The 17,127-nt window shown below is 36.7% G+C and overlaps 2 protein-coding genes across 2 annotated transcripts; one reads left to right on the forward strand and one right to left on the reverse strand.

Moving 5' to 3' along the window:
- Positions 1-1,508: 1,508 nt before the first annotated feature.
- LOC114259869 (uncharacterized) lies at positions 1,509-4,262 on the reverse strand. Its single transcript, XM_028199903.2, has 3 exons — positions 4,001-4,262; positions 3,712-3,841; positions 1,509-1,940 (listed from the first exon to the last, which is right to left on the reverse strand). Exons 1-3 carry the CDS (start codon positions 4,116-4,118, stop codon positions 1,547-1,549), a joined length of 642 nt encoding a protein of 213 aa, XP_028055704.2. The 5' UTR covers positions 4,119-4,262; the 3' UTR covers positions 1,509-1,546.
- A 1,793-nt stretch (positions 4,263-6,055) lies between these two features.
- Positions 6,056-7,845, forward strand: LOC114259878 (uncharacterized). Its single transcript, XM_082908409.1, has 3 exons — positions 6,056-6,326; positions 6,491-6,813; positions 7,261-7,845. Exons 1-3 carry the CDS (start codon positions 6,056-6,058, stop codon positions 7,843-7,845), a joined length of 1,179 nt encoding a protein of 392 aa, XP_082764535.1.
- Positions 7,846-17,127: the final 9,282 nt, after the last annotated feature.

Below are 17,127 nucleotides of genomic sequence, written 5' to 3' on the forward strand. Positions count from 1 at the left end.
ACAGTTATATGCATTTTTGGTCACACATATATAATACGTGTGATAAAAAAAATTCTTATACCACAAAATAATGACTATCAATCAAGCATATAACCGTGATTAAAATCAAATACAACGAACACATTTGAAAAATGTATAATACATTATTAATTAACTATCATTTGAATCACAACATTGACCATATACGAATAGCAATCACAACACTCACCACATATGGATAGCTAGTAACTTCATATATTTCATAATTGAAAGTCAAATGTTAGAAAAATATATACAAGGTATAAATTTAAGGAATAAAAGGTTTTAAATTACTATGATTACACAATAAAATCTCATTAAAAAAATTGAAAAAACTTACAGGAGAACTAAAAGTTCTTGAAGTGTGATGTTCTGTCTTCTTTGGAAACCGAATATCATGTTGCATATGAAGTCATAAAAGCCTTCTATACTCTTAATGAACTTGCAAGCTTTTTTTAACTGATGGCATATATGTCTAGCGTGTGAGCATGAATACTCAAAATAGCGAAAAAATGGTGGCAATACTAGAAAGATACTGAATACAAGGTTAGATAGCAAAAAAAAAAAAAAAAAAATGAAAAAAAAATCTTATGAATGGTTTTGGTTTTGGTCTGTTTGGTTATTATACTGTTTTTCTTTGTATTATGTTGGCTATTTCCTCTTCAACTAGGATGCTGTATATGATTGGATGGTTTCGCTTGTGCCAACTATTTGGGATGAGTTGGTATCACTACAATGTTTATAGCACTCTCTTTTTCTTTTTCTTTTTCTTTTTCTTTATTGATGTATAATATAAAAGATTTATCATTGATTCTATTCAATAAAGTTATTTTATTTTGCTGATCAAAAAATAAATAAATAAATAAATTCACATGAATGGATGGTTTTATAAGATTTGTTAGTAAGTTCTACTTTCGAAAAGTTTATAACTGAAAAAGCAATCATAATTCAAGAAACCAGAAAATTTCATAGAATTAGATTATTTAAAAAAGTTACCTGAGTTGACATGATTTTACAAGATTTGTTATGAGACAAACTTTTAAGCAATTCTGTCCATTAATGTATTTTATGTGTCTAGTTATATATTTGTTTTTTGCATTCTAATACTTATTTGAAATGATTAAAATTCTTTGTAAATGTTATTAAATGCAAAAATCTTGTATAGGTGGCTTAATCCCTTGAACTTTACATCAATTGATTGTATTTTGGGATTTAAACCAGTCTTAAACCATCAATATAAGATTATAACACCAAAAACTATTCAAGAGAATCCTGAGTAATGCTACACATCATGAAAAGAATATCATGAAAAGTTTCATGAAACAAATCCAAGGGTGATTGTATAACATACAATAAAACATTACAAACACTATAAACTAATCCAAGGGTGGAGATTCTTCATGAAGACTTTTCATAATACTTATTTCATGATACCTAGTATTTTTGTTTGAAAAAGCAACATACCAATAAACACTCTGTTGGAGAGAATAAATGACTTCAAAAATTAAAAATAAATAAATAATTAAGTCTACAAGCCATGCCAAACAGAATCAGGAGAATACTGATCCAAGATTCCCATTAAACTAGGGCTATGTAAGATATTAGAAAACCAAAAAGGGCTTTGGCAATACTCATTCAGCATGGGCTCTTCTACTTCAAATAACCCAACATTGCTCTGGGAACCATCTTGGATGGCCTTTTGGTCCTCGGCTTCGACATTGCAATCATAATTTGGCTTCGAATTTGCATCTATGGCGACATTTACATTTTCTGATACTTTTGTAGAGATTTTTGTTCGTGAAGAATTTCCAGTCTTGGTTCTTCCCTTTCTGATTCCGAGCTTCTTGCTCAAATGAGTGTTCCAGTGGTTCTTTACTTGGTTATCGGTCCGTCCCGGAACTCTTCCAGCAATCAAAGACCACCTTTGACATTACAAATTCACCAAACTAGTACTTTGTTTCAAAAAAGCATAACAATCTGTTTGGTTTGAGTTTTCTGGATTTTTGAAAATTAACTTTTTTTATTTTCGTATTTTTTTTTTTGTTTTTAGTGAATATTTTTTAAATTTTAAACTTTTTTTTTTTACTTTTTTAGATGCACCTTACTTAGATGTATCTAAAAAGTAAAAAAATTGTGAAAAAATATTTTAAAAAATTAATAAATACATAAAAATACAAAAAATGTACTGAATTTTTGTATTTTTTTTGTATTTTTGGTATTTAGTGAATTTTTAAAAGATTTTTTTTTACAATTTTTTTACTTTTTAGGTGTATTTATGTTAGATGTGTCTAAAAAGTAAAAAAAAAAATTACTTAAAATATTAAAAAAATTCAGTAAAAACAAAAAAATATGAAAAATAAGAAAGTAGAATTTTCTGAAAAGTGTTTTTTGAAAAGTGAAAACAAGCAAATGTTTTTGTAACAATGAGGAACTATTGTTGCAGTAATAAATGTTTTTTACATACCATGACATTTTACTAGGCATTACATGCATAATGCAATAATGCTATACAATTATTTAGCTTGTGTTTAGTTCATGAATTTAAAAGGAAATTTGAAAAAGGAAAGATAAAAAATGTTTGAAATGTAGGTATATTTTATTCATATTTTACCTACATTTTTTTTTTTATTTCCAAATCTCTTCTCAAATTTATGAACTAAAACGCAACATTAGGGATAGTATCAACTGATACATATCAAAATTTTGTCATTCTAATATTGATATATGCCAATATATTTACACATGTATTAGGCAATTTGCTTGGTACATATTAGTTTATAGTCAATTCACAATTGATACAGACATTTTATAGCTGATACAATTAGTTCAACTATTATAAAGCTCTTTTATGGGTGATAATTTTAAAATGACGATACTCAACTCTTGACACAAATTGTTCGTTCCTCCCAATACCAGTATATATCTCCTACTATTTAAAAAGAATAGCATGTACATACATATATATATATTGATGATTAGCAAAAATGAAACTTTATTGATAAATCACAAGTATACAAATAGAGTATGTATATATATGAGTATATATGTGAGAAAAGTTAAAATTGAATAGCAACAAAGGAGGAATGACAGCAGTTGTGGCCCTAACAATATGTCAGTAACACGACTAATATGAAAGGCGCATTTGCTGAAGAAAACAAGGGAAGAAAAAATTGAAACTGCTTTAAAGACAGAACGAGCCAAGCAAGTTCATTACAACTGGAATATTAATAATGCTTTTTTTGATCGACACAAAAATTTTATTGATGAGGAAAACCTTACAAGAAAGGAAGAGAGACATCAATAAAGTCGGGGTACCCAAATCACGAATTTGTTTTGATTACCACTGGAAAATAATATTATGTAAATAATCCTTAGTTCAAATGTTATTCCAATATGCTGAAAAAATGGTTTATTAACTTTCTCATGATGATGAAATATACCCACGTGAGTGTTCCTCATATTTTTTTTTTTTGTTTAATTAGTTTATCTGTAAGTTAAACTATTATTAATAATTGTTTAATTTAAAAGTTTAGAAGTGACAATAATTGATCAATGATGTAGCTTGATAAAAAACTTTTATTCCTTCATTATTATTCATCAGTTGTACATTGATTCTAGAGGGTCGATTAGCACATTGTATTACTAATTAATTTTATTATATTGAAACTTTATTGCCCAAAAAAAAAAAAAAACCTGTTTCCAAGGAGATTATGAAGTCGGATGATGAGGTCATCTTCTTCCTCTGAAAAATTGCCATGTTTAACGCTTGGACTTAGATAATTAAGCCATCTTAATCTGCAACTCTTGCCACACCTCTTCAATCCTACACCACATTCCAAAAAAAAATTATAATATAAGAAACTCTATTCTAAATAATAATTTACACCCCCAATGTATACAATTTTTTTTGAGAATTGGGAGAATAAAAGAAAGGGAAGGTGCATCACAAAACAATTAAGACTCGAATTCAGACAACACAGACCTGTGATCTTAGCGACACGATTCCATCTTCCTTTACCATGCAGTGTAATGTAGTCCATGAGAATTCTGTCTTCCTCCACTGTCCACAACCCTTTTTTGTATCCCTTCTCTCCTTCCATTTTTGTTGCCAGCTAAACAAAACACTACTTACAGAGAGAGAGAGAGAGAGAGAGAGAGAGAGAGCTTTGGAAGTCAGCTTTTGTTGTCAATGGTGTTGTTTATATTGTGTGAATAGTTTACAAAGGTAGTCCACAAGACATGATCTTGTACGTGATTTTTTCGCTCTGTGTGGTTGGTTAGATTTCATCAGCTACACTTAGATTTATATGTTGTTTTAAAACTTTAAATTACTACTACTACTATTATTAATATTATTTACAATCAGATTGATCGTACGAACTGGGCAGCATGGTACAATTTGATAAGGCTGTTATCGCAGCAGAAATGCAGCCCTGCCCTGCCCGGCCCCACCTGAGGGCATCTCCCCCACGGGATGGCCAAAAATAAGAGCAATGTAACGAATTTAAAATAAATAAATTATTAAAAATTTACACAATATTTATATAAAAAAATTATATTTAGCGGAGCATTGATAAAAAAAATTATATTTTTATGATGGTACAACTCTCCTGTATTAATGGTACAAATTCATTTTTGTACTTGGCACAACTCTTCATGTGTGTCACAGTGTGTTTGGTTTGTGTTTGTAGAGTAGTTTTTGAGATAAAAAGTACGAAAACTTGTTTGGTTTGCCTTTTTTTAGAAATAGTTTTAGAAAATTATTTTGGAGAGAGACTTTTAAAAAAAATAATTGATTTGATGTGTATGAGAGAGAGTGTGATTTTAAAAGTAGATAACCAAACAAAATTTTGATATTTTTTTTGAAAAAATTTGTTTGGTTTGATTACTCTTGAAAATTTATTTGTAGAAAAAAAATTTTAAAAATTTTTCTGAAAAACAAACCAAACAAGGCATCATTTTTAGTGGTTCATTATTTTGTGACTATCCCATCTATTTGGAATTTCTCCTATTTATAAAGATGTTGGATATGTAACTATTGTGTATAATTTTTTATGTACTCTTATCATAATGTAATCTTTTGCATTTCATCTCATCAATAAAGTTTTCTTTTCTTTGATTATAATAATAATAATAATAATTGCCAAAAGATATGAGTTAAAATTGTTACATGACAAAAAGTGGAACCCAATTTTGTGTGTTTAGCTATATTTAGTGACATTTACAATTTAAAAATTTTATACTTTTTAAATATATTAAGATTAAGTGGATCTAATTTTTAAAAAAAATCACTGAAAACATAAAAATACAAAATGAAAATTCAAAAAATTATTTTTGAAAATTCCAAACCAAACATAATACCAAACAGAGGTTAAGTGTTTGTTAATTTAGATCGTGGATGCTCTAGTTAAAGTGTTAAAATATATGTTAGGTAAGTATAAGATTTGAGAGGATTCAAATATATATAAAATAAAGGTTGGCTTTCTTTCATATTCAAATATGAACTTGAACTTGAAAGAATTTGAGGGGCCTATAGAGCTTACCACAGGTCTCATTTTAATGATTTAAATTGTGCATTTTGTAAGCTCCTCCATATATATCATTTATAAATAATAATAATAATAAATTAGATTAATCTAATAATCCTAACATTTTCATTTTACTATATTAGTCTCCAAAAACACAAGTCAATCATACTTTTAGAGAAAAACACAACAAAATAAAAATATTATGACAATATGATCGATCTAATATAAACTAAGATATGGGCTTCTCTCCAATCCATAATCAGACTGGAGAGGTGTTGTTCGACCCAATGGGCGCACTTTTGGACTCCGTTTTGATAATCCGAACCGTTCATATTTTAGGATTCATCGAGTACGTCATCTCTGCAAAAAATTAAGTCGATCAAATAATTATAACCACGTATTCGGATCAAGTTAGAGCTACACTAGAAGTTGAGTTTTCTAAAGCAGAAATAGTAGTAGCAGTAAAAAACTGTGAAGGGAATAAGGCTCCTGGGCCTGATGGATTCAACATGATGATGTTTCAGAAATGTTGGATGATAGTTAAAGGTGATGTGATCAAATTTATGGAGGAATTCCATCAAAATTCAAAATTGGTTCATGGACTCAACAATTCTTTTGTGACTTTGATTCCAAAATCTGATAATCATACTTGCCTTAATGATTTCAAGCCTATTAGTCTAATAGGTTGCTTGTATAAAATTCTTGCCAAAGTTCCTTCAAACAGGATAAAGCAAGTTATGCCAAGTATTATTAGTGAATCTCAATCAGCATTTGTTGGGGGTAGAAATTTTTTGGATGGAGTTTTGATTACTAATGAAATATTTGGGGTAGAAATATTTTCAGAAAGCCTTTGACTCCACTAATTGGGCTTTCCTCTTATCTATGCTATCCAACTTTGGGTGGTAATAAATGGATTAGTTGGATTCGAGAGTGTTTAACCTCAGCAAAAATTTCTATCTTGGTAAATGGTTCACCCACATCTGAGTTTATTCCGGTGAGAGGATTGCGACAAGGGGATCCATTATCACCATTTTTGTTTAATATTGTGGCTGAGGGTCTCAATATTCTGTTGTTGAGAGCTCTGCAGAGGGGGTTGATTAAAGGGGTTGTGGTACGATCAAATGATGTTAGGATCACCCATCTCCAATTTCCAGATGACACAATCTTATTTTGCGAGGCAGAATGGGAGGAGATTGTTGCGATCAAAAGGATTCTGAGGTGTTTTGAAGTATTATCTGAGCTAAAGATTAATTATCATAAGAGTGTGGTATGTGGGGTTGGGATTGATGATGATCTTTCTAAGGAGTTTGCTTCCAAATTGAATTGCCCTCACCAAAGTCTGCCACTCAGATACTTGGGACTACCATTAGGAGCCAGTCCAACAAAAAGGAGGATATGACAACCAGTAATTGATAAATGCTAACAAAAATTGGCTTCTTGGAAGAAAAGGTTTCTATCCTTTGCTGGTAGATTGACATTGATAAAATCTGTGCTTTCTAGTTTACCAATTTACTAGTTATCTTTGTTTAAAATGCCAGCGGGAGTTGCAAAGGAAATAGATAAAATTCAATCTAGATTCTTATGGGGAGATGATGAGCTTAGAAGGAAAATACTTCTGATCAGTTGGGAAGAGATTTCACGGAGTAAAAGCCAATGAGGCATAGGAATCAAGAGACTTAGACTTATGAATGATTGTCTTCTTTTGAAGTGGTAGTGGAGGTTTGGTTCTGAAGATGGTGTCTTGTGGAAGCAGGTGATTTGTAGTAAATACAGTGAGAGTGGTAAGGGTTGGTGGCCATTACTTGTGGTTAACTCCAGATCTTCCCAGATCTGGAAAGGTATTATGGGTGTAGCCTGGTTTAGGCCTGAGCTGGTTGACTTCTTCAAGAGCAAGATAAGTAAAGTTATTGGGGATGGAAGGAGAGCTCAATTTTGGGAGGATCATTGGGTTCGCAATGTCTACTTGAAAGAGGAGTTTCCTAGACTGTACTCCTTATCAGTGGACAAAGCTAAATTTGTGAATTTGGTACTTAGTAGGAGGTTTGGTTTTGAAGAGGGCAATCTATGCTTCAGAAGCGCTATGTACCAGTGGGAAGGTAAGGATTTGAGGAGGTTATATGAGATGGTTTACAATACACCTGCTCTTAGGGTAGGGATATCTGATAGGTTGAAATGGGCCGCAGATACATCAGGGCTCTTCTCTGTTGCCTTTGTTTATAAGGGGTGTGAGTTGAGTCATGTTAGTAATAGTAGAATAGTAGATTTCATTTGGAAGAATGTCTCTCCACCCAAAGTTTAGTTCTTTAGTTGGTTAGCTTGGAAAGGTAGGATTAAGACTTCTACCTATCTCCACAGAATTGGAGTTCTTAGTAATGGTGTTGATCATAGATGTATTTTATGTAAAGGTGAGGTGAATAGTGTCAATCATGTGTTATTATTTTGCCTCTTTATTTGGAGGATTTGGTCTAGGATTTTACACTGGTGGGGTATACAGTGGGTAATGCCTGGGTCTGTCAGTGGTTTGTTAAACTGGTGCACTGGTATTAAGCTCAAAAAATAGAAGAAGATGATCTGGAGAGCAACTCCCCTGGCAGTGCTTTGGTCGATTTGGAAATAGAGAAATGACAATATTTTTAACAATGCTCAGGTGGATCTTGATGGGTTGTGTGAATCCATCATGGTTAGGATTGCTTTGTAGGTTAAATTCTCTGGCCATTCTATCAAGTACTATGTTAATGACTATAGCGATCCCGATTTTGATCTAACCTTTGTTATATTTTGGATTCGAGTTTCGTGGCTTAGTATTGTATCCATGTCTTGTTTTCCTACTTTAACTCTTTGAATTTAAGTTTTGGAATGTGTTGGGCGTGTTTGGAACAGGTTGATTGCTAGTTGGTCAAAATTGTTGCTGTCCAGATTTTGGCTTCTACGCCCGAGCGAGACTTGTTGCGCTCGAGTGAGCCTTATGAAATTTTTTTCTTTACTCGAGTGAGGTTTCTTACGCTCGAGTGAGTTTTGAGAGTTCTCAAGTTTCCTTCCAGACACAGCATTTTTGGGAAGATGAAATTCTTCGCTCGAGCGACATTTCTTACGCTTGAGCAAGGTCACTTGTTGTGTCTGGTCGCTCGAGCGAAGGTCGCATATATCAGTTCGCAGTTGAGTCATTTTACGTCACTTTTTGATTTCATTTCTTCTAAAAACCCTAATACGACATTCTCTCTCTCTAAAATACTCTCTCTCTCTCTCTCTACAAATACACCTAGATTTAGGGATCTCTCAACCCTAGTTCCTTTGATAAAAAGATAGAGCATCTTGTGGGCTTCCTTTTGATCCTAACAAAGTGGAGTTTGGGCATTCTTGAAGTTCTTCATTTTCTTCTTTGGGCTTCTACTCTTGAGGTAGGGATGTTCTACACCTTGTTATGATTTTTAACCTAGGCATTTGTCATTTTGTATAAATTGAGGGATTTGGTAGGATTTGGGTGAAGTTAGGGTTTAATCTCAAAAATTATAGAGGGGTTCTCTATTTTGGATTCTAGGATAACTGAGGGACCTTGTGTGTGAAGTCCTTTAGTGATAAAATGGTGAAATTTGGCCTTGGGGTTAATATTTGGAAAATGAGGAAATTTGCCCTTATTTGAGTTAAATAAATTAGTTTGCATAAATGATGAGATTGATATGGAAAATATGAAATTGGAAGGATGCATGAATGAATGGTGTAGTTGGATTTGTTGAATCACTTACCTATGGGAATTTGATAAATTATCTGTTTAAAAGATTGTATATTTGTTTAGAGATATCTATTTTGGGCCATCGGTGGAGGATAACTATGATTGTTGTAGGAACTGCATGTGGATTAGGTGAATTAAAACCTATCTTTTAATTTACCTCATTGAATATGATGGTATGATCGCGATATGGAAAATGTGTCGTGGATAGTCATTGTATATGACGATACTTTTAATACATTGTATATGTATTTTTCTGTGGAAGGAGATAGAGGGATGCACTCCATTGTTTGGGAGGAGATAGTGGATGAACTCCATTTTAAAATTAAGTTGGCCGGAGTGTCCAGGGTAAAACTCCCAAAATCTTATAATTATGGGTGATGATTCCCTCGGATGTGAGTTCCGTAAAATGGAATGTTGAAGTGTTTTGAATATTAGATGTTGTTAAAGTGTGAACTAATGAATTGTCATTTCATTTGGTGTGTTTAGATGAAAATGAACTTGACTCATAAATTGAATTAAAATGGATGGATGGAAATGGATTGAGATATGAAAATCTACGTTGAATGGTCCTGGAAAGAATATAAGTTGGTCGTGAACATTGAATATAATTATACTTGGCATTTATATCTTAGTTAAATCTCATATATTGTGTTAGTTTATCTTTACTAGTTTTTGGCTCACCCTACTTGGGAAACCATTTTCAGGTACAACTGACATGCCTCCTCCAAGGGTGTAGCTTGGGAGGACTAGGGGCTGAAGGCTTTATTTTATTATGATGTGTTTAAATGTTTATTCAAACCGAGGTCTTTACATGTATAGAGCTTAGGACTCTTCCTTTTGTTGTAACCAAGTGATAACTTGGAAAGATGTAAGCCTGTAGGGCATTTATTTTATAGTTATTAATCTACTATTACATGCTATAGATTCAGGATAAACATTTATAAATGTATAATGCATGTAATACCTCTTTTATGATATAAACTCTGTTGAATGTAGTATACCATTTTATTATGTTCATAGATCTTATGGGATGGATTAATTATATTATATTTTGGGGGCCTTACAACTTGGTATCAGAGCATACAGGGTTTACTTTGGGTACGTGGGACGTGGTTAGTACCACAATGAGTTTGTCTCGCTTGTTAGAGACTTAACTATGGATTTTATATGCTTATATGATAACATGCTTATGTGATTATATGGGTATGAGATTTAAATTTCTAGGATGTTGATCAGGTCCATGGGTTTCTAGAAGTCCTGTTGGAAAGGCACTTGATCACTGCCGTTTCTAACTAAAACTCTAGCAACGCCACGGGACGGTCATTATCCGGAAATGAAATTCGTATGTGTTTATGTGATTATGTGCTTATGTGGAGTGAATTACAGTTGTCCATCGTATTAGGACGTGAGTGAATTAGCTACGGCACATTTGTAAATGTGGTAATCTCCTTGTTATCTTCATTAGGATGTCAGGACGAGGTCATGGTAATAGTAGGCGTGGTAGGCCTAGGAGGCATGAGATGCCTATACCGGATGAAATTTCGGCGCAAGAGGAAGGAGTGGGTCAGACTAATATGGCTGAGCCAGTAGGTCAACAGGCTATGGGCGCCTTAGCCCGTGAAATGGTCGGAGCATTGAGGGAATCCATGGACATTCTCAAGGTTGAGAATCAAGTCTAGGCCCATGTAGCTGAAATAGGGCCATTTTTTCTGAAGAGGAAATTCTTTCGGTCAAATCCAAACGAATTTTTGGGTGATCCCAAGGAGCCACTAAAGGCTGACGAGTGGTTGGAACAGATGGTGAAGACGTTTGAGATGCTCGGCATTGAAGACGGAGGTTTGAGAGTGACCTTTGCATCCTTCCAGTTGAAGGGAGACGCAGGTTAGTGGTGGAAGTATGTGCGGGAGCGCATTTGATGGACTTGGGAAGCCTTTTTTGATGCTTTCGACAAGTACTTACCTGCTATAGTGAGGGAGAAGCTGCGGGATCAATTTTCTCAACTCAAACAGTTAAACACACCGGTGGCTGAGTTTGAAGCCACTTCCACTAACCTATCTAGGTTTGCACCGGAGCTGGTGGCAATTAAGGAACACCGTTGTGTGGAGTTTGAGAAGAAACTGCGAACTAGGCTCATGTTTAGAGTGGTCGGATCCATGATTAGGGACTATGGGCGCCTTGTAAAGGTTGCAGCCCATCTTGAGACTATCATGCATGCAGAGGAGGAGAGGATGAATGGCTCTAGGAGGAGTTAGAATGGACAAGGGGACAACAAGAGGCAGAGGGATTCTAACCCACAGCAATCCCAAGGAACGCATTCGATGTCTGCCTTTCCAGTGCCGAGTTCGGGTTCTAGGAGAGGTTGTCAGAGAGACATCACTTGTTTCAAATGTGGTCAGTTGGGCCACAAGTCTTTAACTTGCCCACAGAGGGGATAAGAGCAGCGATCAGCTTCATCTTCGGCCTGTTCTCAGGGCCAGAGTCAGGGCAAAGGCCAGCTGCTCACTTGTTATCAGTATGGGTAGGTAGGGCACTTGAAGAGGTTTTGCCCACAGTTGGGTGGCACACCTGGTACGTCGAGTTCGAGACAGACACAGAGTCACCAGCCAACGCAATCAATACAGGCCTCGAGGGCTAATTAGGGAGCCTCTTCGGGTTAGTTAGTGCAGCAGTCTTATGCTCTAAGAGGTGAGCTGGTAAATTAGAGACATACGGGGCACGTGTATGTTGTTACTGCGCCAGATCTTGTACCAGCTCTATCTGTTGTGAGAGGTATCTTTTTATTTTACAACTCAGTTGCTAATGTATTGATTGATACGGGTGCATCCCATTTATTTATTTCGTTTGCATTTGCATCTGCTTTGGGGTTAGAGTTGGCACAGTTAGCATCTTCTATATGTGTTGTGTCACCTATTGGGGACGAGATGATTTTGAAACAGGGGTGTCGGGGCTATGATATAGAGATTGTCGATCGCCGGCTTCCTTTTTCTTTTATATTAATGGACATGTCTGGTTTGATGTTATTTTGGGTATGAACTGGTTATCGTCATACCAGGTTGTGATAGATTGCTACCGTAAGAGGGTTACTGTATGTACCTTGAATGGTGATTGTTTTCATTTCTTAGGGGATCTAGTTGGTAGAGTCGTACTACCGGTGTATGATTTACGTGGGCGGAGTAAACTTAGTTGTCTTCTTGCTAGCTTCTTGAGTGGAGAGTATGATGAAGTTCAGGTTAAGTTACCAAGAGTGGTTTGTGAGTATTCGGATGTTTTTCCTGAGGATCTTACTAATTTACCACCTCACCGAGAGATCGAGTTCTCTATTGATTTAGTGCCTAGTGAAGCACCAATTTCTATGGCACCGTATCAGTTTGCACCAGTTGAGTTGAGTGAGTTGAAGATTCAACTCCATGAATTACTAGATAAGGGTTTCATTTGCCCTAGTACTTCGCCTTAGGGAGCACCAGCTCTCTTTGCTAAAATGAAAGATGGAGCCTTGCGACTTTGTATTGATTACCAAAAGTTGAACCGAGTTACGGTTAAAAACAAGTATTCAACACCTCGTATAGATGACCTGTTTGATCAGTTGAAAAGGTCTCGTTGTTTCTCCAAGATAAACCTAAGATCGGGATACCACCAGTTGAGGGTCAAGGAGGAGGATATCCCGAAGGCGGCATTCCGTACGTGGTATGGCCACTATGAGTTTCTTGTGATGCCTTTTGGGCTAACCAATGCCCCAGCTATGTTTATAGACTTGATGAACCGGATCTTTCGAGAATTCTTAGACCGTTTGGTGGTCATCTTTGTAGACGATATTTTGATTTACTCACCCCCTGTAGAGGAGCACGAGGAACACTTGCGAGTGGTGCTTGAGTTGCTTAGAGCCCATAAGCTGTATGCTAAGTTTGGGAAGTGTGAGTTTTGGCTAAAAGAGGTTAAGTTCTTAGGCCATGTGGTATCCGAGAAACGGGTGACTGTACATTCATCCAAAATTGAGGCAGTGCAGGATTGGGCACAGCCTAAGAATGCTTTCGAGATTCGTAGTTTCTTGGGGTTAGCTGGGTATTACCGTCGGTTTGTGAAGTATTTCTCCAAATTAGCGTCGCCATTGACTAGATTGACAAGGAAAGGGGTCAAATTTGTGTGGAGTGAGACTTGTGAAAAGTCGTTCCAAGAGCTTAAGATTAGACTTACCACCGCTCCAGTCTTGATTATTCCGAAGAGAGGTTTGGGCTATTCAGTGAATTGTGACGCCTCACGGGAAGGTTTAGGTTGTGTGTTGATGCAAGAAGGGAAAGTAGTAGCCTATGGCTCATAGCAGTTGAAAACACACGAGAGAAACTACCTTACTCGCGATTTAAAGTTAGCAGCTATTATTTTTTCCTTGAAGATTTGGAGGCACTATCTGTATGGTGAGACATTTGAGGTGTTTTCTGATCATAAGAGTCTAAAGTATATGTTTACACAAAAGGACTTGAACTTGAGGCAAAGAAGATGGATGAAGTTCATAGAAGATTACGATTTTGAGTTGCATTACCATCCGGGAAAGGCCAATGTTGTGGCCGACGCTTTGGGTAGCAAATCTATCAGTAGTGTAGCTTGTATTGCCATCCGAGAATGGGAGATGTTGGGTGCCCTTAGTGAATTTGACTTGTATCTGGGCAAGTCTATTGAGTCCGTAGCCTTACTTTCTGTAGTTGTACAACCTACACTTGTGAACCGAGTGCTAGAAGCACCGAAGGGTGACTTGGAGGAGGAATTCCTCCGGGAGAAGATCTCCTGTGGGAAGGTAGAGAAGGGTTTGACTGTGTACCTTGACCTGAGTGTAAGATACCGTGATTGTTTGTTTATGCCGGAGTCTTGTTGAGAGGAAGTACTCTGAGAGTTTCATTATTCACGCCTTGCAGTGCATCCGGGAGGCACAAAGATGTATCATGATCTGAGTAGCCAGTTTTGGTGGAGGGGTATGAAGAAGGATGTGGCCGTGTTTGTATCGAAGTGCCTTACTTGTCAGCAAGTGAAGGCCGAACATCAAAGACCAGTAAGTTTGTTACAGCCTTTGCCTATAGCTGAGTGGAAGTAGAAGCATGTCACGATGGATTTTGTTGTGGGTCTTCCGAGGACTCAACGCGGTAGCGATGCCATTTGGGTGGTAGTTGACCTGTTGACCAAGTCAGCGCATTTTATTCCTATGCACGTAAATGATTCGGTAGACTATCTTGCCGACTTGTATGTTAGGGACATAGTGAGATTACACGGGGTCCCTGTGACGATTGTCTCGGATAGCGATCTGCGTTTCACAGCTCAACTGTGGTAGAGCTTGCAGAGTGCCTTGGGCAATAGACTGATTTTTAGCACAACTTACCATCCTCAGACTGACGGGCAGTCCAAGCGTACTATTTAGATCCTTAAGGATATGCTTAGAGGTTGTGTCCTTGATTTTAAGGGTTCGTGGGAGAGACACTTACTCTTGGTGGAGTTTGCCTATAACAACAGTTTCTAGTCGAATATCGGTATGGCACCGTTTGAAGCCTTGTATGGCCAACCATGTAGATTTCCAGTGTGTTGGGCCGAGATGGGTGATGCACCTTTGTTGGGTCCAGAGTTGGTTCGAGAAACGACGGAGAAAGTGGCACTTATCTGTAAGAGGTTGGTTACAGCCCAGAGTCGTCAAAAAAGTTATGCCGACCGTAGGAGACGACCTTTGTCCTTTGAAGTGGGTGATCACGTCTTTCTGAAAATATCACATAGGCGGGGTTTGATGAGATTTGGGAAGAACATGAAGTTATCCTCTCGGCTCATAGGCCCTTTTGAGATCCTTGAGCGGATTGGAGAGGTTGTCTATCGTTTGGCGTTACTGCCACAACTTTCTAGAGTTCATGACATATTTCATAGTAGTATGCTTCGGAAGTATGAGCTGGATCTATCGCATGTATTGGATTGGACCGACCTAAAGGAAGACGAGGGTGCTTCGTATGAGGAGGGACCGGGAAGAGTCTTGGATAGACGGGACCAAGTCTAGCGAGACAAGAAAATTCCCTTGGTCAAAGTATTGTGGAAACATCACGGGTTTGAGGAAGCAACTTTAGAGCGTGAACTGAAAATCCGTGAGAAATATCCGGACTTATTTGTTGATGTTTCAGTTTACGCTTAAGATTTTAAATTTCGTTTATGAACTACAAAAACATGGCATATGTTTTGGATTATGAAAGCATTGTAAATGTTGAATATGTTTCAGAAATGCAAGTTTAATTTGAACATTGTCTATGTTGTTTAAGTTTTGCAAATGTAAACTTGTCATAAACATTGAATTTGTTTTGGAAACATAAGATATATGTATTGAAATTAGTTAAATTTTGGAAGATGCCTATTGGTAATATATGTTGAGCGATATGTTGTGGATTTGTTCTCTTGTGAAGAGATTGAATGACCGGTGGATGGTCATGATGATGAGAGTTGAATTGTGAACATTTTAAAAATTGGGTAATCATGGTTTTTGAAACTTGAACTAAAATTTCGGGGACGAAATTCTTTAAGGAATGGAGGTTATAGCGATCCCGGTTTTGACCCGACCTTTGTTATATTTCGGATTCAGGTTTCATGGCATAGTATTGTATCCATGTCTTGTTTTCCTCGTTTAACTCTTTGAATTTGAGTTTTGGAATGTGTTGGGCGTGTTTGGAACAGGTTGGTTGCTAGCGAGCCTTATGAAATTTGCTTCTTTGCTCGAGCGAGGTTTCTTACGCTCGAGCAAGTTTTGAGAGTTCTCAGGTTTCCTTCCAGATGCAGCATTTCTGGGAAGATGAAGTTCTTCGCTCGAGCGAGGCTTCTTGCACTCGAGGGAGGGTGTACATCTGTGAAATACCCGAAGGTATGTATTCTACGCTCGAGCAACACTTCTTGCGCTCGAGCGAAGATTGTAGTGTCTGGTCACTCGAGCGACAACTCCTTCGCTCGAGCGAAGGTCACGTATATCAGTTCGCAGCTGAGTCATTTTACATCACTTTTTTATTTCATTTCTTCTAAAAACCCTAATCCGGCATTCTCTCTCTCTAAAATACTCTCTCTCTACAAATACACCAAGATTTAGATATCTCTTAACCCTAGTTCCTTTGATAAAAAGATAGAGCATCTTGTGGGCTTCCTTTTGATCCGAACAAAATGGAGTTTGGGCATTCTTGAAGTTCTTCCTTTTCTCCTTTGAGCTTCTACTCTTGAGGTAGGGATATTCTACACCTTGTTATGATTTTTAACCGAGGTATTTGTCATTTTGTATAAATAGAGGTGTAGACGCGCCCACGTGAGGCCCTCGCTACTACAGTTCGAACTCGATTTGTGTCACGGTTCTAAGTCTGAACCAAAGAGTCCAAATCCGGCAAATCGTTTTGAGAAACAGATTTTTTGAAAAGAAGTGCCAAACATGGACTGCTTTGCCAGATACAGAGTCACCACCTAAATATTTTAAAATGGGAAATTTAGGAAACCCTGATTCGGTGCCAAAGGCCACGTGTCCGTCATCACCAAAGTTGCCTTGGCTCGGGAGCTTGGGTACGATTGGGGAAGGTCAGCTATGAGCCCCCCCTCTCGCCCGATCCGAAGATCGGCCTCTACTAACCGTGATATCCGTTTTTGAAAACGTTATGTGTTCTTAAACCAATTGTTAGTCTAGAATTACTATGTTATGCGCACAGCAAACAAGTATAGACTGGATTGCCTAATTTGGAAATGAGCATTGCATATCCGTTTGTCTTGGAAAAATGTTTTGGAATTTGCTACTCCCAAGTAGGTTAAAACACGGATTTCAACGAGTGTTTCCAACTCAGACAATCCAACCTTCACCCACAGGCATTCAAA

Source organism: Camellia sinensis, chromosome 15 (assembly GCF_055761805.1).
Source record: "Camellia sinensis isolate YWXY chromosome 15, ASM5576180v1, whole genome shotgun sequence".
In the NCBI taxonomy this organism is placed as follows: domain Eukaryota; kingdom Viridiplantae; phylum Streptophyta; class Magnoliopsida; order Ericales; family Theaceae; genus Camellia; species Camellia sinensis.